The sequence below is a fragment of the Sminthopsis crassicaudata genome, chromosome 5 (assembly GCF_048593235.1).
Source record: "Sminthopsis crassicaudata isolate SCR6 chromosome 5, ASM4859323v1, whole genome shotgun sequence".
Lineage (NCBI taxonomy): Eukaryota > Metazoa > Chordata > Mammalia > Dasyuromorphia > Dasyuridae > Sminthopsis > Sminthopsis crassicaudata.
Genome location: NC_133621.1, coordinates 91,112,228 through 91,139,858, shown reverse-complemented (window position 1 = coordinate 91,139,858; position 27,631 = coordinate 91,112,228). Strand labels below are relative to the sequence as shown.

The 27,631-nt window shown below is 37.9% G+C and overlaps 1 protein-coding gene and 1 pseudogene across 1 annotated transcript; both read left to right on the top strand.

Annotated features, from left to right (window-relative positions):
- Positions 1-325: 325 nt before the first annotated feature.
- LOC141542868 (GTPase IMAP family member 1-like) lies at positions 326-27,631 on the top strand. Its single transcript, XM_074267523.1, has 4 exons — positions 326-393; positions 2,410-2,465; positions 20,655-20,703; positions 21,624-27,631. The coding sequence occupies exons 2-4, from the start codon at positions 2,436-2,438 to the stop codon at positions 22,514-22,516; spliced, it is 972 nt and encodes a 323-aa protein (XP_074123624.1). The 5' UTR covers positions 326-393; positions 2,410-2,435; the 3' UTR covers positions 22,517-27,631.
- LOC141542682 (GTPase IMAP family member 7-like) lies at positions 4,229-17,065 on the top strand (annotated as a pseudogene).

The window sequence follows — 27,631 nt, the reverse complement described above, 5'->3', positions numbered from 1 at the left end:
TAATGGAAAAAGCATTGGATTTGGAATTAGAGGGTCATGGTTCAGAACCCAGATCTGCTACTTTCCACCTCTGTGACCTTAGGCTTGTCACAAGTCCTCTAAGTAATTTTGACAATGAGAAATTAAGCATTGCTGATGGCATTTAAAAGTTAGGTAGACCTTGTAGAGCTCACAGATCATCCAGAAACACTACCAATTTTTTCATCTCAAATAGAAGTTTTCATTATATCATATTGCCCCATGGGGGCTCCAGAGTTCAATGGATAAGGCCACTTCCTGAACTTCATGATGTAAAGAAAACTTAGTTTTAGAAGCAAAAGTGAAAGCAATTTTCTAAGACTGCTTTACTAGCCCAGTGGAGAAGATAATTTCTACCTACCTCTCTGGCAGAAGGTGAGCCTGGGGAAAGGATTGGAGAAAAGTAAGGAAAGTAAGGAGAAATTTGATGGGTTAGAGGAGTCAGGGGGAGGCAACACTGAAAGAACTGGAGCAGAGATTTGGGGGCTTGGATTGTGGAAAAAGAGAGAATCAATTTAATGTTGTGTTTTGCTAATTCTCTTCTCTTTATGAAGGGGAAGAGGATTGTCAGCTTTCCTCTTCCTTCTTAGTAACTTTCTTTTTTTTTAAAACTAAACTTTAATGAAGGAAATGTTGCAAAAATTGTTCCAACAATTTTTAGAAAGAACATTATACATACTGCTCCCCTGAATAATTGTCTAGCACTGCATATATACAACAAATAAATGTTCCCTTTTATTTTGATGCATTTCTTATATTCTTGTCAGTGTCTATTTCTGCTCCAACATGTCTAGAAAAGTAAATGGTGTTTTGGATCTTTAGATTACTATATTAAGATGCTTCCTGGGGTTCACTCAGAAAAAGAAAAAAGCACCCTAAGAGTCTGTCTAAAGCCAACCAGAATCAGCTTAATTGACAATCACATAGCAATTAGATAATAGGTAACAGCCAACTTGCTAAGTTTAAGATCTGTCTGTCTGTCTGTCTGTCTGTCTGTCTATCTATCTATCTATGTATCTATTATCCATCTAGTTATCTAGCTACAATATAGCTAAGGACATATGTTAAATGCATATATATATATGTCAATGCAGGAAATAAAGGAGTTTAGTAGAAGGAGAACTGAATATAAAGGTAGGATACCTACAGTAACTTCAAATCCTCCCTTAGATGCTAACTATATGGCCACAGGCAATTTTTTGATTTTCAGTTTCCTCATTTGTTAATTAGGATAATGGTACCCATACTATGTGTTTTAAAATAGTGTTGAAAAGAAAACATTTTTAAAAGCCTTAAAACATTAAATAGGAGCTATTTTGACAGGTCTCAGATATTTCAGAAGGCATTATTGTTAGGACATTCTTCTGTTATGTCCCTGTATGTTCCTGATGAGATTTTGGCGATACCCTTATGAAACTAGATTTGTTTTGGGCATTCATGAGGAGACCTGAGTATCCCTCTATCATCATCGGAGTTGTGTGGTTGTGTGTGTGTGTGTGTGTATGTGTGTGTGTGTGTGTGTGTGTGTGTGTGTGTGTATTAACTTAAAAAAATTTTGAATCTTTCTCTTTTTCATGATATTATGGTATGATGAAATAAGAACCCTTTCTTTTGCCTAGTTACCCTACCTATTGTGGAAGTAATTAGTCCTTCACACAGAAAATCTCTCCCAGTTGTATAAAACAATTCTGGTTTGCTTTCAAGAGTCAGCTCAATTCATCAGCTGTTTACAAAGCTTTTATGAGTGCATTTTATGAGCAAAACTCTGTTAGACTCCGTGGAAGAGTGTGGGAGTGGGAGACTGAGGCACAAGTCTTTTGGGAGTTTAGACTCTGATACACAGATAACTCCAATTTCAGCTAAAGAACAAGATCTTTGTGAGTTGTGCATTAACAAATACATGAGTTCAGAGGAGGGAGAGATGATCCCCAGTTATGATCTGGGAAAGCTTTATAGAGGAGGTGGTCCAGAGCCTTCACTGACTACTTGGAACCTTACTGATCATCCTACCCCTGGAATCTCTGACATTTACAATTTATATCACACAGTTGGGAGCTTGTTTTTATCTGTATAAATCTCATCTCCTCAGGAAGACTGCCAGCTAAGACCTAAGTGTCTCAAACACTTAACACTTCCTAGCTGTGTGACCCTGGGCAAGTCAATTAACCCCAGTTGTCTCAGTAAAAAAAAAAAAAAAAAAATTCCAGCTTCTTGAAGTCAGGGGACATTTCCTATATTTCATTTATATCTTCTGCAGGACTAACCATAGTTATAGGAATATAGGTACACAATAAGTAGTAAATAAAAATTTGTTGATTAAATGTTCATATTGCTATAAATGTCAAATGCAGACGCATATTGCCCTTTGTCTCTCTTCTTCCCCACTTCCAGACCTGATACCTCACCACTGTTCAAAGATGGGATCCATCTTAAGTTCTGTCAGTTCAGTGAGTATCTCCTTCCTCAATTTCTCATATTCTGGTGATTAAGTATCAGAGATAGACTCCATAGAAGCATAAAATGCCTACACTAGTAGATCTAGTCCAAAGTCAATGTGTTTCTTTCCTTTCTCTATTTGCCTTCTACATGTCTCAAAACAGATGAAGATTAGCTTTTGAAACCCTTTGGAAACCATGGAACAATTTTCTGTATCATGCCAAAAGCATATTTTGATGAAAGTAATCTAATCAATCCTATTTTATTTGATAGGGAACCCCCCCATTCCATATTTAATGACCCAATAACAACTTTTTGAGGACACATTAGTTTTATGTTGACTTCTAAGTAAATTATGAAAATTTGGAATATGTAAAATTTAGTAAAGTGTCAAAAACTCTGTTCTCAGCTGAATGATGAAGTAAGAGACAGGGGTTTCTAGGGATTTTACAGCTCCAATTTTGAGCCTTTATCTCTTAAGAACCCCCTTTCGTGCTTTGTGAATCTTCCTGGATGACCTAGAACTCCCCATTAAGAATGTCACAAAATAGGCAGATCTTCACCCTTGACCTTGCCTTCCTCTCTTCTCTGTTAGCCATGCTTACCTACCATTTGTGCCACATTCTGACAGCAGACCATCTGACATTTATCAAACAGAAAGCAATAATTATGGATAATGACTTAGTGAGATTCCCTTTTCTGAAAACATCTTTTGCTTATTTTAAGTTTTTCAGTGCTTGAAGTTGGAGATGAGTGAAAGTGGGAGATATTTTGGGGCCTTATCAATTCCTTTCCTTCTTCTTCTAAAAAAGGAAACTCTACCATTAAATCATCTCCTAAGCCTCCTTATGTAAAAACAGGTACAAGGAAGAGGGAGAGTTAGAATAACAACTAATTTTGATAAGATTTTTAAAAATCTTATAAATCGTGATATGGACATGGAACACTGGTGGGTGATGGGAAATATAAATATATAAATATAAATATATTTCACTTATATTTATATTTATGTTCACTTTTCTTGTCTGATGCTTCCATCAGCTTGATACAATCTCTCCTCATTTCATTCTGAACTATTGCAGTAGTCTTGTTAGCCTCTCCAAAACATGTTTATCCCTGGTCCAGTTCATTCTCCACTCAGATTTCAAATTAATCTTTTTTAAGTGCAGGTCTTTCCATATCATTCCCCTATCCTATAAAATCCAATTGCTTTCTATCATTTTCAGGATCAAATATATAATATTTTGTTTGGCCTTCAAAGCCTCTTATAACTTGGTCCTTTCCCACTTTTCTAGTCCTTTTCCATCTTTTTCTCCCTCGCATACTCTGTGATGTAATGACAGTGACCTCCTTTCTGATTCTCCCACAAGCACCACCTTGAGACTCCAGGAATTTTTACTGGCTGATTCTCATGTGTGAAATATTTTCTACCCCTTATTTCCATCTCCTGTTCTCCCTAGGGTCTTTCAAGTTGAAGCTGAAATCCAGCCTTCTCCATGAAGCCTTCTCTAGTCCATCATAATTTTAGTTCTTTTTCTCTGATAATAATCTCCAGTTTTTCAATCTATACCTTGGCTGTACATAGATGTTTGCCTGTTGTCTCTCTCTTTATACTGTGAGCCCTTGGAGAGCAGGGACTAATTTTTTGTTTTTCTTTTTATTCTCTGTACCAAACACAGTGTCTGGAATATAGTAGATATCTAATAAATTCTTGTTGACTGAATGATAAAGTTCTGTGGGGATTCAAAGGAAGGAGAAATCACTTTTAGCTGGAATGATCAGTAAAAATTTCAAGGAAGATGTAGGTTTTTAGATAAACCTTGAAAGATGGGCAGGATTTGATAGGGGAAGACTGGAAGACTACATTCTATGTGTAAATAAGGACAGGAATAAAAGTTTGAAATAACCTTGAGGAATGATGATTCATTTTGTATGTATTATAGACTATGAGGGGATTAGTGGGAAGGAAACCATAAAGGCAGGTCATTACAGCTTGCACGGAGAGCCTCAAATGTCTGATTGAAGTAGACTTAGCACCACAGATTGCTAGCAATATGTGTTCTTTTTTGATTAGGACCTTATTATGATTAGACCTGCAGATTAGAAGGATTCATCAAGGAGCTCTGTGAAGGAAGGTTTAGAGAGAAGAGAGACTATTGGTGAAAAGTCTACCAAGGAAGTTATATCAATAGTCCAGGCAGGAGATGATGAATAATAATTAACCAGGTTAATAACAATGTAAGAATGGAGCTAAGAGGTGGTAAAGGAGTCTTACTTTCCTTAATAGGTTGAGCTTTCTTGAGTGTTTTTTTTTTTTAAACTTAGTGGCATCTATATGGTGTCTTAAGAGGCTCCAGAATTGGGAAGAAAAGGGCACAAAGTTGAGGAGTAAAATCTTCCCTCCTTGACTAGCAATGGAAACCCTCCCAATGGCTCTCTGGGACACAGGGATTTATCTGGTTATCTGCCTAAACCAAACAAATAGCATATGAGTCTATGATTCACAATCTTAGTAGGGACCTTAGAGATCACCTCCTTTATTTTTACAGATGAGGAAACTGAGGCTCAGACAGGTAACATGATTTGCCCAGTTACATATTGAGTTAATGGCAGAGAGACAAAAGTAAAACAACTTATTCTGCTCCTAAGATAAATGCATTTCCCCAATTTCAAAACTGACTATACCCCAATCTCTATAAATGGGGATAAAAGGAGCTGCTGTTTTTTAGACAGAATGGAGGATTTGTTGTGATTGTTGCCACTGGCCTGCTATGTGATCTTGAGCAAACTGCTCTTTGGGTTTTTGTTTCCTTTTATGTCAAATGGAAAAATAATGCTTTGCCAATCCACTTAACTCAAAGCGTACTCACAGCCCTCTTAAGAGATGATGAGTGCTGTCTGAATGGAGCTGTCCATGGTGAAAGGGATATAGGAAGGTCCTGAAAAGCTGGATCAAGGCTCCCCTTGGGCAGAGTCAGGTAGACTCTCCCTGCCCATTTCAAAGTTAGCCTTAGTGACCAAGCTGGCTGGTCTGCTCTAGTTAGGACTAGCTAACCAATGGACAAAATCATGTTTTTTTTTTGTTTTGTTTTGTTTGTTTGTTTATTGATTTTATAATTATACATTTTTTGACAGTATATATGCATGAGTATTTTTTTTTTATAACATTATCCCTTGTATTCATTTTTCCATATTTTCCCCTTCCTCTCTCTACTCCCTCCCCTAGATGACAGGCAATCTCATACATTTTACACATATTACAGTATAACCTAGATATAATATATGTGTGTAAATCCAATTTTCTTGTTGCACATTAAGTATTAGATTCCGAAGGTATAAGTAACCTGGGTAGATAGACAGTAGTGCTAACAATTTACATTCACTTCCCAGTGTTCCTTCTCTGGGTTTTTGTCCATCATTGATCAACTGGAAGTGAGTTGGATCTTCTTTATGTTGAAGATATCCACTTCCATCAGAATACATCTTCATACAGCATTGTTGTTGAAGTGTATAGTGATCTTCTGGTTCTGCATGAGTTTTTTTTAAATACAATTTTTTTTTTTTTGGAAAGGTAGAACTCTAAGGGAAAGTATTGGAGCTTTATCTGGGGTACACACAGAGGGTGAGTTCAGTACCTTGGGGCAGTAAGTTTATCTATATTAAACTTGTGCTTAGCAATGTTACTTATATGCTTCTTTATATTATGACAGGAGTTATTTTGCTAAGGTGGGGGAGTACATATTTACAACTTCACACATAACATAGGGGATTTTAGAAATTTAAATTGTAGAAACATGTGATAAAGCAATATCCTCTGCTGTCCCCATTTTTCTATTCTCCATGTCCCTATAGCATCTCTTATTATGGGGGATATCATAAGTTTCAAACCTCATAATATGACATCAAAATAAATTAAACAATAATGTTAAAAAAAATCTTATAATTATCACAGGTCATTGCCAGGAACATCTCTCTAGGAAAAAAAGCAGATATTGTCAGAAACAGGACCAGACTCACACAGATGTAGACAGCCACCCACCTGTGTGATCTAAGGAACAATGTATCTGTTCCCCAAAGTCTTATCCTTAATGGCTTACCCTCTTGTCTGTAATAATGCCATTAAAGTTTCATTCCTTTGGATAAAGCTATTGCATCTTCAGGCAGTGGCTTTTAAAATATTTATGGCCCAGGAAAGGACAACATGGCAAGCTATTTTCTGCAATCAATATGTTATTATTAATTAGTTTTACACAGATTACCAAGACATTAAGGACATTAGGAATGTCTATCTAGAGATTAAGGAATGGAACATAAGGCAATAAAGTTTTGATAGAGAGAGAAGCAAAGATTCAGAACCTTTAGCCACTGTAGGGAAAAATCTGGGCAGGCAAGTTCAACCTGACAACTCTGGATGTTTATTTTAGGAAGATCAAAGAAAGAAATGCAGCTCATTAAAGAGACATTAGAGAGCACCAAAAAGGAATGTGGCTGACTTTATAGCTTTGACAGGGGTTGCTCTAAGCCAGAGAATTGAGGGGAGAAGGGGTATGAACCTGTCCTCCTCTTTGGTCCTAGGCTAGGAACAGAGACCCATAGAGCCAGAAACCAATGATTAAGTCAGTAGTTTAACACAAATTAAATTCACTTTCAAGAACATCAAAAGGATTAGATTTGGTTGTTGCATAAGTGAGATAATCATTGGAAAAAACACACATTTACATAATATATACCCACTGTTGTGTTAGACATTGTGGAGTTAGAAGACAAGGAGAAGATATGGTCCCTGCTTTGGATCTAATGGGGGGAAAAGATGAATATAAATGATTCAGGACAAGGCCCTTTTTAAAGTACTGCATGTGTCTGGTACTGTTAGATACTGGTAACACAAAGACAAAAATGAAGCCCTTAAGAAGCTTGCCTTCTGAAAAGGGAGAAAAGCTTTGTTTAGAGCAAGAAGCAACTTCACATGGTGGTTGGAGCTCTCTGGATTGGAATTAAGAAGACCTGGATTCAAATTCTGCTTCAGAAACTTGCTGTGTAACTCCCAATTAGTTACACCTATCTTTGTCTCAGTTTCTTCATATGGAAAATTAGGATGACTGCTAAGATCCTTTTCAGCAATAGAGCTATTAACCTAAGAAGCAAATATTTAACAAAAAACAGACAGTTTTGGGGAACCTTCCATCATAAATCTATTTTTTTTATTATATATATATATTTTATAATATTATCCCTTGTATTCATTTTTCCAATTTACCCCCCTCCCTCTATTCCCTCCCCCCGATGACAGGCAATACCATACATTTTACATGTGTTACAATATAGTCTAGGTACAATACATGTGTGCGAATATCATTTTCTTGTTGCACAATAAACATTAGAATCCGAAGGTACATGCAACCTGGGCAGACAGATATTAGTGCTAACAATTTTCATTCCCCTCCCAGTGTTTCTTCTCTGGGTGCAGCTACCTCTGTCCATCATTGATCAACTGGAAGTGAGTTGGATCTTCTTTATGTTGAAGATTTCCACTTCCATCAGAATACATCCTCATACAGTATTGTTGTTGAAGTGTACAGTGATCTTCTGGTTCTGCTCATTTCACTCAGCATCAGTTGATTTAAGTCTCTCCAGGCCTCTCTATATTCCTCCTGCTGGTCATTTCTTACCGAGCAATAATATTCCATAACCTTCATATACCACAATTTACCCAACCATTCTCCAACTGATGGACATCCATTCATCCTCCAGTTTCTAGCTACAACAAAAAGAGCTGCCACAAACATTTTGGCACATATATGTCTCTTTCCGCTCTTTAGTATTTCTTTGGGATATAATCCCAGTAGTAGCGCTGCTGGGTCAAAGGGTATGCACAGTTTGATAACTTTTTGGGCATAATTCCAGATTGCTCTCCAGAATGGCTGGATTCTTTCACAACTCCACCAGCAATGTATTAGTGTCCCAGTTTCCCCACATCCCCTCCAACATTTGTCATTATTTGTTCCTGTCATCTTAGCCAATCTGACAGGTGTGTAGTGGTATCTCAGAGTGGTCTTAATTTGCATTTCTCTGATCAGTAGTGATTTGGAACACTCTTTCATGTGAGTGGATATAGTTTCAATTTCTTCCTCTGAGAATTGTCTGTTCATATCCTTTGACCATTTATCAATTGGAGAATGGTTCGGTTTCTTATAAATTAGGGTCAGTTCTCTATATATTTTGGAAATGAGACCTTTGTCAGAACCTTTGTTTTTAAAAATATTTTCCCAATTTGTTACTTCCCTTCTAATCTTGTTTGCATTAGTATTATTTGTACAGAAACTTTTTAGTTTGATGTAATCAAAATCTTCTATTTTGTGATCAATAATGATCTCTAGTTCTCCTCTGGTCATAAATTCCTTCCTCCTCCACAAGTCTGAGAGGTAGATTATCCTCTGTTCCTCTAATCTATTTATTATCTCTCTCTTTATGCCTAAATCATGGACCCATTTTGATCTTATCTTGGTATATGGTGTTAAGTGTGGATCCATATCTAATTTCTGCCATACTAATTTCCAGTTTTCCCAACAGTTTTTTCCGAATAATGAATTTTTATCCCTAATGTTGGAATCTTTGGGTTTGTCAAAGATTAGATTGCTATAGATGTACCCTTTTTTGTCCTTTGTATCTAATCTGTTCCATTGATCTACCGGTCTATTTCTTAGCCAATACCAAATGGTTTTGGTGACTGCTGCTATATAATATAGCTTTAGATCAGGTACACTTAGACCACCTTCCTCTGAGTTTTTTTTCATTAGTTCCCTTGCAATTCTTGACCTTTTATTCTTCCATATGAATTTTGTTGTTATTTTTTCTAGGTCATTAAAATAGTTTCTTGGGAGTCTGATTGGTATAGCACTAAATAAATAGATTAGTTTGGGGAGTATTGTCATCTTTATTATATTCGCTCGGCCTATCCAAGAGCACTGAATGTCTTTCCAATTATTTAAATCTGATTTTATTTTTGTGGCAAGTGTTTTGTAATTTTTCTCATATAATTCCTGACTTTTCTTTGGTAGATGGATTCCCAAATATTTTATACTCTCAACATTTGTTTGGAATGGAATTTCTCTTTGTATCTCTTGCTGTTGCATTTTGTTAGTGATCCATCATAAATCTATTACAAAAGGTCTCATAAAATAGGTGGTATTTCAGCTGTGCATGGAAGGAAATAAGGATTTCTAAGAAGTGGAGGTGGGGACAGAGTACATTTCGAGGATGTGAGAGACAGCCTATAAGCCCATATGGTACAAACTGTGATTTTTGCTACCTCCTCTCACACATGGAAGTTTTCAAGTCCATCTCTAGAGGAAATTTATTTCTTATTAATTACCTTGCTTGTAATTAGGGAAAATTACCAATAGTTTGAGGTGTGCCTCAAATGTTATAATTTAATGACAGTGACCATATAGCAAGCACTGAAACAAAACTGACAGTAGTTATAACTTGGTTTTTTTCCCATTAAGCTTTGACTCATCAATTTACAGCTCACATTCATACAGTGTTGTAGGTTTTACAAAATATTTTACAAATTTTGCCTCATTTTATTTTCACAACAATCCTGAGAGATAGACATTGTAATCTACATTTTGCAGAAGAGGAGACTGAGACAGATAGAGCTTAAGTGACTTACCTAGGGTCACAGAGTTAGTAAGTATATGAAACTAATTTTAATCTCAAGTCTTTATCAGATTTTCCCTGCCAGACCTAATACTTCACTGTGCTACCCAAAAGCCTTAATTATGAATCTTTAGCATTTTTTAAATTTCCAGATCATGTGGAATGTTTCTTTGTAACTCAGCCCACTTCTGTTTACCTTGGATCAAAAGTCGGTCCTAAAGATAAACACAATTTTAAGGTTCTGAGGATATAGTCTAACTAGGTACCTAAAAACCTACAGTTTGGTCATTTCTACAATTTCCCTCCTGTACTTATTATCCCTTAGCCTTCTTTATTACTTAGAACAAAGTTTCTTAAACTTTTCCCATTCATGACAAGAGACATTTTTATGTGACCCCATCTCAAATCTGAGCCAATGTGTTGTTGGCAGTTTTCATCCACACACAGTTCAAAGTGCACTTGCTGTGTGTTCAGAACTAGGACTACAGTGAAGTCATGAGATATAACATGTGCAAGCACTACCAGAAAAAATATTGGATTCAAACATAATTGATTTTAAATTCATTTTTGATGATTGAATTCAGAAACCTTTTACTCTTGCCAATTTTTTGTTGATCCCCCACATTCAGTTATGTGACGCCATATGGGGTCATGACTCATAGTTTTAAGAAGTCCTGACCTAAATGTTGTGGTTTTCAGTCAGGCAAATTTATCTTCCCTCAGACCCCTGATGATTTTGTGAACTCTGAGCCTGAAAATGCCTTGAGGATTGTCCTGGTTAGAAAAACTAGAAATGGAAAAGGTGCATCAGGAAATGCTATCCTTAGAGAAAAAAGCTTTGTATCTGAAATTTCACCTGATTCAGTGACCAAGAAATTTAAACAGTTATCCTGAAATGAATGTCCAACAAAGACCTTGTGCTCATTGTTACACCTGGGCTCTTTGACACAAATCACAGCCTGCAGACTACTTGAGATGAGATTAGTCACTGTTAACCTTTCTTCCCCAGCACACCATTATTCTGGTTCTGCAGCTGGAACACTATACAGATAAAAAAAGCATCAATCTGTTGACTGCATCAAAGGTCTCTTTGGATTCTCTGGCACAAAGTACATGGTATTCTTGTTTATTAGCAAAGATGATCTGGGAAGTCAGAATGATGAGGTTTACATTTAGGGAACCAAAATGAAATTAGCATTTCTGGTGGTCAGGGAGTTAAATGGGTTTGGGGGTTTGGGGTTCAGGGAACCAAATGGAGAGGTTTGGCTCCCCTGCAACCCTTTGGGATTCGGTGCAAGGATAGGGAGTTTGGGGACTCCTTTCTGGTGGCGCAGAGGTTCTCTGTAGAAGAATTTACAGACCCGAAAACTTAGATTGATAAAAGAGTTTATTATGGGGATTGGAAGTAAAGTTAGAAATCCTGAGAGGCATAAAGTCTGGTTAGGGAAATAGGTGAGGGTAGAAGATGGCACTGGAAAGAGTATTCCAATGGACAGAGGCCCTTAAAGTGTCAAGCACAGGGCTGGCATGTTTGGAACCTCTGCCAAGAGAGGATTTTAGTTTGGCTCTTTTTATAATGAGAGATTTAGCTAAAGAGGGCTCGTGGGTGGAGTCCCAAGTTGGCTCCTCTCTGGATTTCAGCTTGAGCTAGAATTTGAATTGAATTCAGTGAGTTTCAGGACTGAGCAGACCCCACCCAGATAACAAAGATGAAACTGTTTGTCCTTTGAGGCGGGGTCCCTCACTGAGTCAGAATTGAAGGAGATTTTCTCCTTTAAGGATTTTCAGAGTTTTGGGGTCCCTTCTTCATTGCCCTCTCAAGCAGTCAAAATTTAAATTCATTTAAGGGAAAAATGACTTGGGGCAGGGCCCCTTATTGAGACAGAGTTGAAAGAGATTTTCTCCTTCAAGGCTTTTCAGAGTTTCCAGGTCCCCTCTTCATTCTCCTCCTTAAGCAGTCACCTCCAAATGCATTTGGGATAAAGGGGTGACGATCTCTTCTTAACTGCTTTAAGTTGACAATGGTTGTAGAGATTTTGGGGGTTCATGCCAGAAGGTGAGGCATGAAGTATGGGGTCTGGAGATGACAGGAGGGCATCTAAGGGGTGTTTGTCCCGGTCAGTCGTCCCCAGTCAGTTGTCCCATGTTCTCCCAGCTGAAGGACAGTTGAGAATCCAAAGTTTGAAGCCTAGAGGAAACATATCTTAGGAGCAGATTAAAAGTGGGGTGTCATCCAGGGTGGAGATGGCAACATTTGGGAATGGGGCCTTTAGCAGGAAATGCATCAGGTCTTTCTGTGGACTGCCTGTAAGCATGCTGATGGCCCATCTAACAATATCGAATGCCAAAGAAAAATATAAGAGAAAATGCTAGGAGCAAAAAGTTTAGCCCTTTCACTCCAATTTCCAGGAAATCTAATTTCTCCTGGGGTTGGGTCAGGGTGGCAGGGATTGAGTGGACAGGCTAGGCAGGAGGCCTTGATATCTATTAGTTTTAATAAACCATTAATCTCTTTGTGAGGCAGAGTCTAGGGATGGGCATGTCCCTGCTTGTCAGGGCTGCAGATCAAGATAAGAATGCAGTTTAAGTTTTTAGAACTCTCTTAACTGTCTGTGCTGCTTTTTTTGTTTAAAAAAAATAGAGAGAGTTGGTTCCTCAATCTCACCATAAAAATCACCAAAATGGTTAAGCAAAGATCCGGAGCCTTCTCCAACTATCCCCACTCTTTATGGGGGAGGGTGGAAGGAGTCAGAGAGAATGCAAAGTATCATCGCTGCTTACCCAGCTTACCAGCCCCTGAGGTGTTCAGACTGTCCTAGGATAAAGGGGAAACAGGGTCAGACCCCAAATTCTTGCCACAGAGAAGGATGTTGGGGGGCCAGTTCAACTCCTGTGGTGTTTGCTGTTGTTGTGGAAAAGCAGTTCTTCCTGCTCGAACTCAGGACAGGGACTGGAGTCTCCTCAGACAGTTTCCATGGCACCTACAGCATGAACTTTTGGGATTCTTGGCCTAAGTCTGGGAGGGATTTAACAAGGCACCTTCACTCTGAGTGTCTCTCCAGGAGGCAGAAGTTGCTGTGAGAAGAAAGCTGAGAGTCTCAGGTTTTTTTAGTTCAGGTGAGAGAGTTAAAAGAAAACCAACAACTGTTTGTAGCAGCAGAGTGGGAGAAATGTCAAGGGTTCAGAATGGGCTTCTCTAGTTTTGGCCTTAGTATATTGGCCTTGGACCCCTGAAAAAGTTGGGGGATGGGTGGGTCCCAGGTCTCTTATTAGACTGGGAGTTTTGTCAGCTTTGAAAGATAATTCTACTGGGTGTGTTTCAATTAGCTGCTTTTTGCCTGAGGGCAGAAGTGTTTCAAATCCCAGGATTTGAAAGAAAAAAAAAAAGCACTTTAAGAGTGCACTGAGATGCAAAGAAGGCTCCTTTCAAGGGCTCTAGAGAGCTGGTGGGTGGAGGGAGATTAGATACCTTTCAACTAATCTAATCAACATTCAAATTTTGAGGTTGAGGTATTTTTCCAAGTCCCTGTGTCTCTGCATTAAGAGACAGCCTAAAGGTAAGTCTTTAGGGATAAGTGAATAGGCCCCAAGCACCCTAGTTCTATAGCTTTTTATTCTCTATAGGTGTCCTTAATAAAGAAGGATATGACAGGAGTTTTCTGCATAAGGGTCCTTATGGAAAGACTCTGCTGAACATTAGAAGCTCCAGACAGCATCAACCACATTCCAGGATGTTGAGCTGTTCCACCTTGCTATAGAAAGGTTGGGATGGTAGCTTACTGAAAAACAAAACAAAACAAAACAAAAAAAATCCTTGTGAATAGTCATCAAATGGGAAATCAGAAAGACTGAAATCCTTGACTTCTAGGACAAAAGCTTTAGTGTTCTTCATTTAATAGCTGCTCACCTGACTCTAGACAGGTTCTATAGTCCCTCGTCCTTCTCTAGAGAAGGAGAACAACAAAATGCTCCTTGGGCTGTAATGCCAGAGAAACTGAGGCAAGATAGAGATCAGTTTAGGGAAACTGAGGTAGGATGGAGATCAGTGTAGGGAAACTGAGGCAGTAAAAGAGAAGTGTGGCACAACAGAGCAAGGGAGAATTTGTCAGGGACCAGCTATAGAATAGAGAACAAGTCTTGGGAAAGGCACCACAGGAATCCCCACAAGGGAATTCTGCAAGTTAGAGAAAAGGCAACAGAAAAGACCTCTTCCCTTTAAAGGTGTTCATCAAATTGAAGGTGGTTAAGGAGTTTTCAAATAGTTTCAGTCTCTCCCTCTAACATCTCATTTCCTGCTACAGTCAGGGAATGAGAAGAGAAAAGAAAGAAAGAAGCTACCTTCACTCTCTTAACAATTTAATTTGCTTTGATTTGGAATTTTATTCCCCAGCCATCATTCCAAAGTCTTTCTTGAAGCTGCAACCTGGCCAGGGTTCGAGCTTAGAAAAGAAATCTTTAATTGTTGGCAGGGACATAGAATGCCAATCCAGAAAAATAGAGAATGTGCTAAGAGCAAAAGGTTTTAGGACTGAGAAAATTAGGAGTTAGGATTGAAATGTTCCCACCTATAAGGTCGAGTAGGAGAGTGAGAGAAAGGGCATAGGCTGCTTTCCAAGCTATGTTCATTTTGAAAGCTAGGCTATTCATTTCTCCAGATGGAGCTACAGAAAGTTTAAGCAAGTGCTCTGAAGCTGGGGGCGGGGGGGGGGGGGAACCAAAAGTAGTTTGGAAACCGTGTCTTTGTCAACATGAGCCTGAGCATGCAAAAGCATAAAAGGCTGTCAGGGAGGGGAAGAGGCATGCACTGCTCTAATGCAGGATAGATAGAAATCAGAGAAACCAAGTCCCTTTTTAAAATGTATGTGACAAGTATACCTCCTGGGAGGATTGGAAGCTGCGGCTCCTTTAAAAGCCAGGCAAAGTTTCTGGGAGGGGTGTGGCCCACTTGTACAGATTGCTGGCAAAATTCATTAGTTTAAAAGTTAGTGGAAAACTTTTCCGGAGATTTGAGAAGATAAGATTGAGTCCCCAATCTCCCCACTGTACAGTACCCCAATAAGAGGACACTATAGGAGCATTTAAGTGACAGGTTGCCAAGCCACATGGGAGAGGTCTGAAAAAGGCCTTAAGTTCCTCTGCAATCCCTACTCTATGGGGGAGGGGAAGGAAAGACCAGAGCAAGGATGGGGGAGAAAGAAATGCTGTCTTACCCTGTGCTTCCTGAATAGCGAGGGCTCCGCTGTCCATTCTGGAACTTGAGAGAGGAGTAGCTCGTCTAAGCCCCCAAATCTTGCTGGGAGAGCAAGACCTGAAGGAGAGACTGCTTGCCCCTGCCCAGGGAGTAGCAGCCAAGGGAAGAAAGATGTTCTCCAATGCTCACTCCAATTCAGTGACCTTTTTTTCTTGTGGCTACAGCCTGACCATTAAAAAGACTCCAGTGTATTTAACGTGGAGTGGGAGAAGGGCTCAAACACAGATTCTCTTAAGTTTCTCCAATTATCTCCCCAGAACAGATCAAAGAGAGTGCTGGCCTTGGATCCCTGAGAGGAGTCCCCAGAAGAGCCATGTGTCTCCTTGGTCTGGGGGGGGGGGGTGTGTGTGTGTTAAAGAGACACTTCTTCTCATGTCTCCTGACTGGGAGCAGAGCTTTCTGGTGAGAGAAAAAGGAATTTAGGAGTGCCTTAGGATGCAAAAGAAGGTCCTTTGTCTCTGAAGGGGCTGGGCTGAGGGAATTTCCTCAAGCCAAGTATCTCTGCTCAAGGAAGGTTAGAAGCAGAGATGTTTCTAGATTGTGGAAAGGTAAAAGCTTTTAGTTTTCTCAACTTCTTGCAGCATCTCTGTCTAGATTCATTACAGAATAGGCAAAGAAAAAAAAAAAAAAAAAAAAAAAAAGGTCTTTTACCTTGTCCAGAGTTCTGGATTTCCTGATTCCACTATCTCTAAAAATGTATGACAAAAAGAGGCCTTTAGAGATAGGGTGAGACAAAAGAAGAAACACAGGCATTCTTCCTGGAAGAATACTGCACCAACAGTTAAAAACCCAAATTGGTTCTGAGTGTCCAGAGTTTTGGGGTTCTGTTTGGTCACCAATGATGTCTAGTTTTTGGGGATCTGGTCAGGGAACCAAATGATGATGTTTAGATTTAGGAAACCAAAATGAAATTAAGGTCAGGGAGTTAAATGATAAGGTCTAGTGGCAGGTTTGGGGTTCAGGGAACCAAATGGAGAGGTTTGGCTTCCCTGCACCCCCTTGGGATTGGGTGTAAGGATAAGGAGTTTGGGGACTCCCTTCTGGTGGCACAGAGGTTCGCTGTAAAAGAATTTACAGACCCAAAAACCTAGATTGACAAAAGGGTTTATTATGGGGATTGGAAGTAAGGTTAGAAATCCTGACAGAGAGGCATAAAGTCTGGTTAGGAAAATAGGTGAGAGTAGAGGATGGCACTGTAAAGAGTAGGGCTGGCATGCTTGGAACCTCTGGCAAGAGAGGATTTTAGTTTGGCTCTTTTTATAATGAGAGATTTAGCTAAAGAGGGCTCGTGGGTGGAGTCCCAAATTGGCTCCTCTCTGGATTTCAGCTTGAGCTAGAATTTGAATTGAATTCAATGAGTTTCAGGACTGAGCAGACCCCACCCAGATGAAACTGTTTGTCCTTTGAGGCGGGGTCCCTCACTGAGTCAGAGTTGAAGGAGAGTTTCTCCTTTAAGGATTTTCAGCATTCCGGGGTCCCCTCTTCAAGACCCTTATGAGTTCTTGAAAAGCTCTAGTAAGAGCCTCAAAATGCTCCTTGAGGAATGCAAAGGGCAATACTGTGCATTCAATAACAAAGTCCAAGGCAACTGAAAAGGAAGGCCAAATGAAAGAGCTGCTGGATATAATAGAGAAAAAAGTGCAGGATAATGAGGGAGTATATTTTTCAGCTGTCATTTACAAAAAAAACCTGAGGAAATAATGACAAAAGAGAAAATGACCTGAAGGAAATATACACTAAACATTTAAAAAATGATGTCCAGGAAATGGAACAAAAATATGCTGAGCTAGCAAACCTCTTAGGTGAGGGACAAAGCCCCCAAAGAGACTAAAATAAGAGAGATACAGAAAAAAATATGTTGAAAATATTAATAAAATACAAACAGAGATAGAGCAAGACAAAGAAAGACATTCTGGGAAAAGTGGCAGCACATATTAAAAATTTTATTTTTAATATTTCATAATGGTTCAAGGAGTTGAAGCAGGTGCTTTTAATAAAACGAACCTACTTTCTTTTGTTTATAGCTATCTCTAATTTTATGTAAACTTTATGTGCAGAATTGGGTCTGATTCCCTTTCTATCAAACAAAGATAAGATTTTTTTTTTTTTTTTAGGCTGTAATAAGCTATAAATGGAGGTCTGAAGCTCCCATTAGTGATGTACAACACTATAGTTCCTAGAATCCAACTCCCCTCTTCTTTTGTCTGAGTCTTTACTAGTCACATGTCTAGAGACCTGGGTTCCAATTGTAAAATCTGAAGCTCCACCACCTCAAATCCTCTATGAAAGCAGATAGGTAATGAATCACAAATAGATGTAGATATTTAAGTCAATAAAGGAGGACCAGAGTTTTTCTGGGCATGGGAGAAAAGTCTGAAGTTTCAGGAGAACCAGAAATTGGTGGATGATATTCTCATTTATTTCCTGGTTTTTTTTTTCTTTGTTTCGTCAAATTGTTTCAAAGCTTCTTTGTTCCTGACTTTCCAGAACCTGACTATTAATCCCAGAATCTTCCTGGTCTACAAGTAATTCCATGTCTCCTTTGTACACTTTTTTTTTTTCCTTGAGGCAATTGGGGTTAAGTGACTTTCCTGGAGTCATACAACTAAGAAGTGTTAAGTGTTTATTTGAATTCCTGACTTCAGGATTGGTGCTTTATCCACATCACCACCTAAGCTTCCCTCCTTTGTACACTTTTAAATAATTTTTTTCTTTCTCCTAAACAACCAGTCCTACTTTTCATGGTTTACTGCTTTGTCCTATGTAGAGTACAAAACTCCTGGAAAATAGAGATTGTTTTATTCATTGCACTTGTAGCCCCACTCCCAGAATTATTTTCCATGTTATTTTTTTTCATCATTTTTGATTGCATCTAATTCTTCCTGATCTCATTTGAGGTTTTCTTGGCAAAGATACTGGAATGATTTGGCATTTCCTTCTCTAACTAATTTTATAGATGAGGAAACTAAAGTAATTAAGTTTAAATGACTTACTCAGGGACCTACAGTTAGTAAGTGTCTAAGGCCAGATGTGAACTCAGGAAGTTGCGTTTTCCTGGATTTCAGGTCCAGCATTCTATCCATTGTAGTATCACCCAAAGAAAAGAGGTTATGGATAATTCTCCTACTTGACTGTTGTAACTACTCCTTGCAACTGTATAAGATGGCTTAAAAATCACAGACCTTGGAGAAACCTGCCAAATCTGATAGATAATATGAAAAAAGGGATGAGGCAAATAGTCAAGTACCTTAGGCTATACAACGGATCAGGCTGTATCCTGCGACTTTAGCAGCAATCCCTACTCTTCTACCTTTGATTCTGGCACTGGTATTGCCCTTAATGACCACTTTGTCAAACTTATTTCCTGATTTGACAATTAGTACAGTTACAGCAACCATATAGTAGATCACATGGCCTCAAGGAGTAAAGTGAAAAGCCATGGATCTCATCTCTAGTCAAAAAAGGAGTTCCACCTCTGGGGAGCCAACAATATTAACCTATCCTGGAGATCCCATGCCCCATTCATACTTTTGTCCCAGAGTCCTATAGTGTACCATCAATAGAGTCACCATATCCAATACAAATAAATAAATAAATAACAGTCATAGGCCTTTGCTCACTTAAGTCACCAAGAGGCCCCAGGTGCTAAGATGAGGAAAAGAGAAATCATAAGCTCTAAGGGGCAGTACAGGGGGGAGAATCAGAGAAAGAATTCTTTTCTCTGAAAATAATGGAAGGAGACTTGGGTTTGAGGACTCCTAGCCTTCCTTTAGTGTACTATTTTCCTTTCCTGATGCTATTATCAACTTGCTTATCTCTTCTTCTCCCTCCATTCTTTTTAAACTCCCAGTGCACTAAGTTATTCTTAGTGGGATTGTGAAATGATCTAACCATTTTGGAGATTAATTTGGAATTATGCCCAAAGAGTTATTAAAGTAGCTAGACCCTTTGACCCAGAAATATCACTGTCTATCTCTAAAGATGACTGGGGGAAAAGAAGAGTACCTCTATGTTCTAAAATGTTTATAGCAGCTCTCTTTATGGTTGTGAAGAACTAGAAATTGCAGGGACACCCATCAGTTGGAATGGCTGAGCAAGTTGTGATATAAGACTGTGACAGAATGCTATTGTATATGTGTATGTGTGTATTTACATTCCTATTTGTATCTAAGGGTAGCCATTTTTAGGACTTCAGGGGAAGTAAGGAAAAAAAAAGAAATTTACATGATTTTTGTTGTATACTTCAAAGGAATAGCAAATTATGCATAGTAGATTTGCAATTTCATATATAATATCTTTGAAAAAATATACTATATTATAGAAATAATTATTTTATTTAATAGATTAATGCTCTTAAAATCTTTCCCCTACTTTCAAAACCCATTTTCTGGAAAATTTCCAATCTCTGTTCTTTACTACTCCCTGTCTATGAGTGGAAGTTCTTCCCCAGTCTCTTACCAAAAGGGAATTGGATTTTGGTACTTGTTCTGCTCTTACGTGCAAGAATTTGGGAAAATAAAGCACTTTCACACTCTGAGTGTTAGCTTCTTCTTCTGTAAAAAAAAAAACAGTGGTTGTACCAAATATTACTGAAGTCCCTTCCAGCTCTAATATCTGGAGTTTTCATGACTGTACTTTACCTTTGAGACAGCAGTCCTTGGCCAGCTAGGGTTAGGAAGAAAGAAGCTGAGCTTTAGTGGCCAAAGGATCAGAGGAAGGACCAGAGATGGACAGAATAAGCCCCTAAGAGTGGCTTATGATTATAGAATCCATTCCTATTGCTCTACACCAGCAATCAGGGAGGTCCAGAATGGACAAAGATTTGATTTCTGCCCATCTCTCCTATAATATCTCCAGAGCTCCTTATCCCAAAAGCTGGGGTCGTTGGGTTTGTCAAACACTAGATTACTATAGTCATTGACTATTTGGACATTTTTATTAAACAATGAATCAAATTCCATTAAATTTTAAGCACCCATTGATAGAACAGAGGATCACAGAGCTAGAAGGATTCTGAGAGATTATTTAGTGCAGATTACAGATGAGGAAACTGAGACTGAGATAGAAAGATGAACTTGTTCAAGGTCCTGAAGGATTAGAGATAAGACCTCCTGCATCCCATTTCAATGTACTTCCTATTATGCATAATCAATTTAGTCCATGAAACTGCCAACCATACTCATTGTCTTTACCCTGTCCTTTCTGTGTCCATATTCAAAATGCCTAGAGGAATGACTCACCTAAAATTTCCCCTATTTATTTAAATCTTATGTTTCTGTACCTGTCCCAGGTAAACCTGAGAGGAAGAAAAGTGGCAAAAAATGAAGAAAATTCATATGGTAAGGAATGTTTTTTGAAAGGCAAATGTCTACTTTGAGCTAAAATTTTAGGAGACAGAAAACTGCTGGTGTGGTTGCTTCCACTCCAAGATGTCAAGGCTAACAGGAAATACCTATTTCTTCCTAGAGTAAAAAGATCTTTATTTTTCATGTTCTCTGTCAGCTCATATGTTTGAGAGGTATTCAAGATTAGTGACACAACTACCAAAATATTAGCAATAAATAGCAAAGCTTAGCTTTTTAAATGTTGTGAAACACTTTACCCACATTATCTTATTTTATTCCCTTATTGTTATCCCAAGTGAGAAACCTGATGTTGAGATCATTTAGATTTGCCCAGGATCATAGACATAGATAGTTCTTGATGAAAGATTTGAATTCAGGTCTTTCTAGATCCATGAAGAGCACATTGTGTCACTTAGCTGTCTCTGTTATATATTATCAGTTTTTATTGACTAACAGAAAAGTCATATTTAAAGCAAGTTCATAATGTAGCTTATGATCAAGGTATATTAAATATATATGGATTCAAAGAATGTAAGAACTGGAGAGGACCATAGAGATAATTTTGGGCAGGTAAATTGAATTGACAAGTAAGGAAACCAAAACTCAGAGAGGAAAAGGGATTCAGTATTGGAGGGTTTACAAGGTGTCAGTGGAAGAATTAGGTCTAGGGCCCAGGACATAATATGGAGCATTGCTGAAGGGAGCAAGCCTAAGTGACAAGGGCAATTCTAAGTCCTAGCTGAGGATACTGAGAAGAAGATAGAGGAGTCAGTTCTGAATGCTAGTTTTCACAGTGAGTATTCTATCATTAAATTGTGGGTTTTGTTGTTAAATGGAAAAATTGAGCCCCAGCTAGTACCCAGATCATTTCCAAAGGTAGATTTGAGTTGCTAATAACAGTTTGCTCCTTACAGACTCAGAAGAGGAAAGGAAGTCCCTACAAGAGCCCAAGCTGAGGTTAATACTGGTGGGGAAAACGGGAACTGGAAGAAGTGCAACAGGGAACAGCATTCTTGGGGAGAATGTGTTTGTATCCAAGCCTGGGGCAATGACAGTGACCAAAATCTGCAGCAAAGGGAGCCGGAGCTGGCATAGAGGAGAGATTGAAATCATTGATACTCCTGATATCTTTAGTCTAGAAGCATCGCCAGGTCTAATTTCTCAAGAAATCATTCGATGTTACCTCCTCTCCTCCCCGGGGCCCCACGCACTAGTCCTGGTAACCCAGCTAGGTCGCTACACTAAAGAGGACCAGGACGCCATGAAGAAGGTGAAGGAGATCTTTGGGAATAATGTCATACAGCACACAGTGGTCATCTTCACCCGCAAGGAAGATCTTGGGAGTGATTCCCTGAAGGATTACCTTAGGTTCACAGATAACAAGGCCCTGAAAGAGCTGGTTGCACAGTGTGGGGGCCGGGTCTGTGCCTTCAACAACCGAGCCACAGGGAGGGAGCAGGAAGAGCAAGTGAAGAAACTAATGGATATAGTGGAGAGCTTAGTAAAGAAGAATAGGGGCATACATTACACCAATGAGGTTTACAACTTAGTGGAAGAGCTCCAAGAGACCAGTTTAGAGGAAAAGTTCAGCATAATTGGAGAGAAACTGGCTAAGTTTAAGGAAGGGAATAAGAGAACCCAGAGATCAGGGGCAGAAGTCTTCCTGATTCTCAGAGTTTTGAATGAATCAAGAAAATCTCATCCTATGCTATGGAAATTCAGCGTCACTGCTTTTGGTTTCTTTTTCCTGTGGCTAGTGACCTCCAGAAGTCTTTTTAATGGCTTGCGGGACACCACCAGTCATTAATAGCTTGCTATCATCTTTAATAGTTATCAGGAGAAACTGATCAAGAACAATGCCTTCTAAATATGATCATCTCATGGCTATCTATCATCTTTTTGTAAGTCTATCTAAAACATAGCATGAAAAGTTTAATTCATGTCTCATCTGCTTCAAGAAACCTCAGACAATGCTGGGAAATTAATGCATTTAAAATAGCAATGGATTTATAATAATTTGATTTATGTTCAAAATTTAGTTCTACACCTCATGAGCTATCTGAATTCTGACACATTATTTAATTTCAATACATTTCAATTTCCTCATCTGTCAATTAAGGGGTGGGAGGGCTAGATGATTTTTAAGGTCCCTCCCAGCTCTAAATCTATGAAATCCCTTCCCTAACTTCTTTTCATACATGGATCTAATTGCTGTTTTATATTGGCTGGTTTCATAGGCATTTGATCTTCATAATCTTCCATTAGACTCTGCAAGGCTATAGCTACAATTGCCCACATTTGTACAGAACATAAATATTTCTCCACAACTCTTTGAGGCAAGTAATGTAAGTATATTATCTATCTATCTATCTATCTATCTATCTATCTATCTATCTATCTATCTACACACACACACATATATATATAGGTATATATATATGTATATATATATTTTTTTTTTTTTTCAGATGAGGAAAATGACTTAGAGAAGTCAACTTGCTCCCAGTAACACAGATGCAAATATTAGAGCCAGATCCTCCAATTTCAGACATAGAGTATTCTTTCTACTTTTCCTACACTGTTTTTCCTCTATTTTTTCACAGATCCCAGGACAGGGTTAGGTATGTAGGAGACAGGCAGTAAACATTGGTTGGATTTCACTAAAGTCTATTATTTCTATAAAGGAATATACTATGTAACCTAAAGTCTCTTGGCTGACCATTATCAAAGGGAATTGATGATTATGAATACAAATCCCATGTAATTTATATTCATTGAGAGTGATTTACTGTATCCAGCCATGTAAACTTTAGGGATTCTTATCCTAATTCTGATCCCCACTTTCACTAATGAGCTATTTCCCCCAAAAGTGAAGGGTATCTATGTCTCTTCTTTAGAAGTGGAGTCTCAATCCTGAGGGAATGAAAGAATATCTTTCTCTAATGTTATTTGCTCAAGCCCCCATTCTGGTGTCTACTCATTATCAATTGTCAGTTATATTTATTATATCTTTTATATTATTGATATCCTTTAGTGATTGACACTTCATTATTATATAAGAAATTACTTAGTTTTTAGGAAGAAATATTTACTGAGAAGATATAGCAAAGGCAGAAGTTACAGGGACTTTATGCCTAATACCTGGGTTCACACTCTTTTCTATAACTACTCTATCGTTATGGAGAGTGGGTTTAACTCCAAAACAATTTCTGCCAAACATTTTCAGCACTAAGTTCTCTTATGAATGTGAAAGGCAATGGAAGAATCATGGTCATTCCTTCTTTGTTGATTAGATCCGCTGCTATATCAGGCAAGCACATGATACTTAGATCCCTGATCCCACCTTTCTCAACTGTCTGCAAAATGTGGCATGGACTCTGGCTTCCAAATCCCTCTTCCAACTATGCAGCCTACTCTAAGACCCCTTCATCCAAGAGCAAGAAAGTGCAAAGTGCCAAAGAACATGATCCCCATGAAATCAGGCGGGGACCTAAGTAGGTGGCAGAAGGCCACTTGCCCCTACTGCTATTGCTTCCCTTGGGGCTAGCAGAATCATGTACTCTTGGCTTCTTGGGAGCTTTGAATCAGAGATGGGCTAAAGTGTCTCTCTTATCTAGAGGAGGTTCATTGCAGCTCATCTTCCTTGTTCACTACCAAGGAAAAGAAAAATTTGAGCTGTGCCCTTAGCAGTCTTGTATTCACTTTCACCTTCACCTCAGCAGCATATCAAAAATCAGTCTTTTCACTTTATGGTTAATGAACCAGAAATAGAATACTTGGAAATGCTCCAAAGTCAGGTGGGAAACTAGCTTGTGCTGAGCATGCTGGACATGCTTACAAAGACTGGACTCTCACTGGCATTCATCTCCATTACAAAACCATTAGTGGCTTCGCATCTTCAGAGATGTGAATTGAAATCCATCTTTTTCCAAGTGTTCTTAACACACCTGTCTTTTCTACATGTGTTCTCTATGTGTATTCTATCTTCCTATTGAAGCTGTATGTGTCTTTTGGAGAATGTGCTCTAGACTTATGGGCAATCTTATGTTTCGTTGATACTTTTCTTGCAAGATATTTCATTAAAGACCTTTGCTTTGAACTAATTAGATAATTTAGATGACTATTAAAAGTAAATTTATGGTAGTACTGGTGGGAACATAAGATATAATTTTAGAGGTGTAGACCCACTAAGTACTAGGAATGTGGTCTAGACATTTGCTATGATTTGGCAGGTCTTACCATGTTTTGCATCAGCTTTTATTGTGATTAACTTCAGGACACTCAGGGACAAACAAATTTAATGATGATTATATGTTACAGTGAAATTTACATATGTATGTATGCATATGTATACATATACCCACATATTATATGCAGTTCTTATCATAGGTTCATAAAAAAATTCAAACATGTAAGTAAATAGGAACTGCCTAATATAGAAGATAGCTCTTCTTAAGATATGACAAGCTATGCATTTGATGTAGAATTATAATGAATTTAAAAGCAGTTAATTAAAAAAACAAAGAAATAGTCTCATAGCTTTTGAGCTATGAGCCCTCAAGAAGGGCTTTAAAGATTAATTTTAATGACTTTATCACATCATTTTTCTCAATAAAGTTTTGTTTCCTTATTTTTTAAAATAAAAACACTTATCACTACAATCACTATTTTAAAATTCATTAAGTGTTTTAATTCAATAAAAATTTTATTTGAAGTCTCATATTAGCTTCTGTTTGTCTTGGGTAGATATCAATCTGTGCATTTAAAATATATATTTGCAAAATAATCTGTTTTCCATGAATATTCTACTTGTTTATTTACAATGAACAAAAATTATATTTTAGAACAACCTCTGAGCAATCTTCTAAAAATAATATCTATATTTTTAAATGTTCAACCAAATGATTAATTCTAACAATAGTCCTTGTTCCCATGAATTCTCTTCCTTGGATTCTCTAGCAGTTCAACAAGTAAGTCAAACATTTTGTTAATTTGAGAGTAGAAGACTACACCTCTAGATGCTAGAGTCACATCAACAGAATTTTTTCTCTTCCTCCCCTATCTCTCCAATTCTGCTCCTCACATATATTAGGCCTCAAGGATCTTCATTCCCATCTGAGAACAGTGATTTAGGAAGCAATATTTCAAACTGATACTTATGTTAGAGTGTTGGGGAAGGGTGATAATGAAAAGATGCATCCTGTTTCTGAAGATCTTGCAGAGCGTATAACACAGTGTGAACACAAGAGACCCATGATGTGGGGGATATGCTTTGAATCAGTTCCTCTAACTCTTTCATTTCTGAGAGACCACTTCTGACTGAAGGAACATGAATCAATCCAATCTTTGCTTCTGGACTCCTCAAGGATATATATACTAGCTCTTCCCAGGGTGATAAATCTAGGAATTGAGATGGAATTTTTCTTCTAAGAGGCTGCGTCTGCAGGCTCTTCACCACACAATTGCTTCTCTCTGTGTAGTCAAATGATTTCCTAGAGAAAGACTATTTGAATAAAGCATTTCTCTATTCTAGGTCTAAGGTGGAACCAGTTGTAACTGGCTCTCAAGAGCTTGATTATTAAGTTTTTAGCATGAATATTTATTCTTTGGAAATGAACAATCGCTACAAATCAGGGCTCAATTTACTATTCTTGGTTGTCTAGATTTTAGAAAATATCCCTGATATAAACTGTAGAGAAGACAAAAAGAAGGTAATAACAGGGAGAACTGTTTTGTTCAAACAATATCAACTTATTTTTATAAAGAAACACATTATAAAGTTAATTTTATGAAGTAAAAAAGTCTACCAAGAATCAGGGCTTGAGAAAATGAAGATGTTATTCTATCACATCTGGAAATCAATATGAAGAGGACAGTGGGAGAGAGATTTCCTTTTTCTCTCTTTTTTAAAAAGAAAATTATTGTAACTTTTATCTTGTGAAGAAAACAAACAAACAAAAAAATTCTTCCAAAAAGAACTTGTTATCCCAAGTGAACTAAATATCATGGGGGTCATTTTCAAAAAATGAAGAGAAGTAATCTCTCACAGTGTCACTTTTCAGTTGACTGTGTATGACCATTCAAATGCCAATTTTGTAAATAATTAAGTTTTTGTCTTATTGTTGACATTGTTAACAAATTGTATTTTCGTGCCTTGATCACACAATTACTCTGTCTCTTTAGGGCTAATATCTACTTTTGAATTTGCCATTCTAAATTTTTTTTTTAAGGTAATTAGGGTAGAAATTAAAATTTTTTACACCCTTTAGTTTAGATGTCTGTAATTCTCAGTAACATTGTAAAGCAAAGGTGTCAAATGCTCCCAAATATGACTAAACCAGATTAAAATATATTGGAAAATATTGAAAAAAATAAGCTACAATATAACCTAGTTAATGTTAATTGTGGTTCTGAAGAGATTTGTTCTTATTTGAGTTTGACTTCATTGCAAATAATTTGTAACAACAAATGTTGTAATTTGTAAACTCCATAATATTGTGCTGCCTCTCAACTTGTCCCTTTCTGTTCCCTTTCACTTCCTCTCCCCAACTCCATTTTAAGTGATCTCAAGGGTCTAGGGAGAATGCAAATGAAAAGTAGATACCCTTCCCCTAAAGACTTGTGTTTGTTGTTTCACTGATTCAGCCATGGCAGACTCTTCATGACCCCATTTAGGGTTTTCTTGGCAAAGGTACTGTTGTAATTTGTAACAACAAATAGCTACCTCCTGTGCCCTCTTGATAACTCTCCTTTTCCCCCCCTTCCTCACAATCACAATCACAGTTCTGTTACCTGAGTTTTTTGTGCCCCACTCCCTAACCCCTCCCAGTATGTAGCTAGGCAACTGTTTACTGCTCAATAGATGATTTTTATTTTTTTATTTTTTTTTTAAATTTTATTCATTTTTCCAAATTATCCCCTC

Coding starts and splice junctions, on each gene's coding strand:
- LOC141542868 (XM_074267523.1), top strand. CDS start 2,436: ATGGGATCCATCTTAAGTTCTGTCAGTTCA. Junction 2,466..20,654: donor TCTTAAGTTCTGTCAGTTCA/GTGAGTATCTCC, acceptor TACCTGTCCCAG/GTAAACCTGAGAGGAAGAAA. Junction 20,704..21,623: donor AAATGAAGAAAATTCATATG/GTAAGGAATGTT, acceptor TGCTCCTTACAG/ACTCAGAAGAGGAAAGGAAG.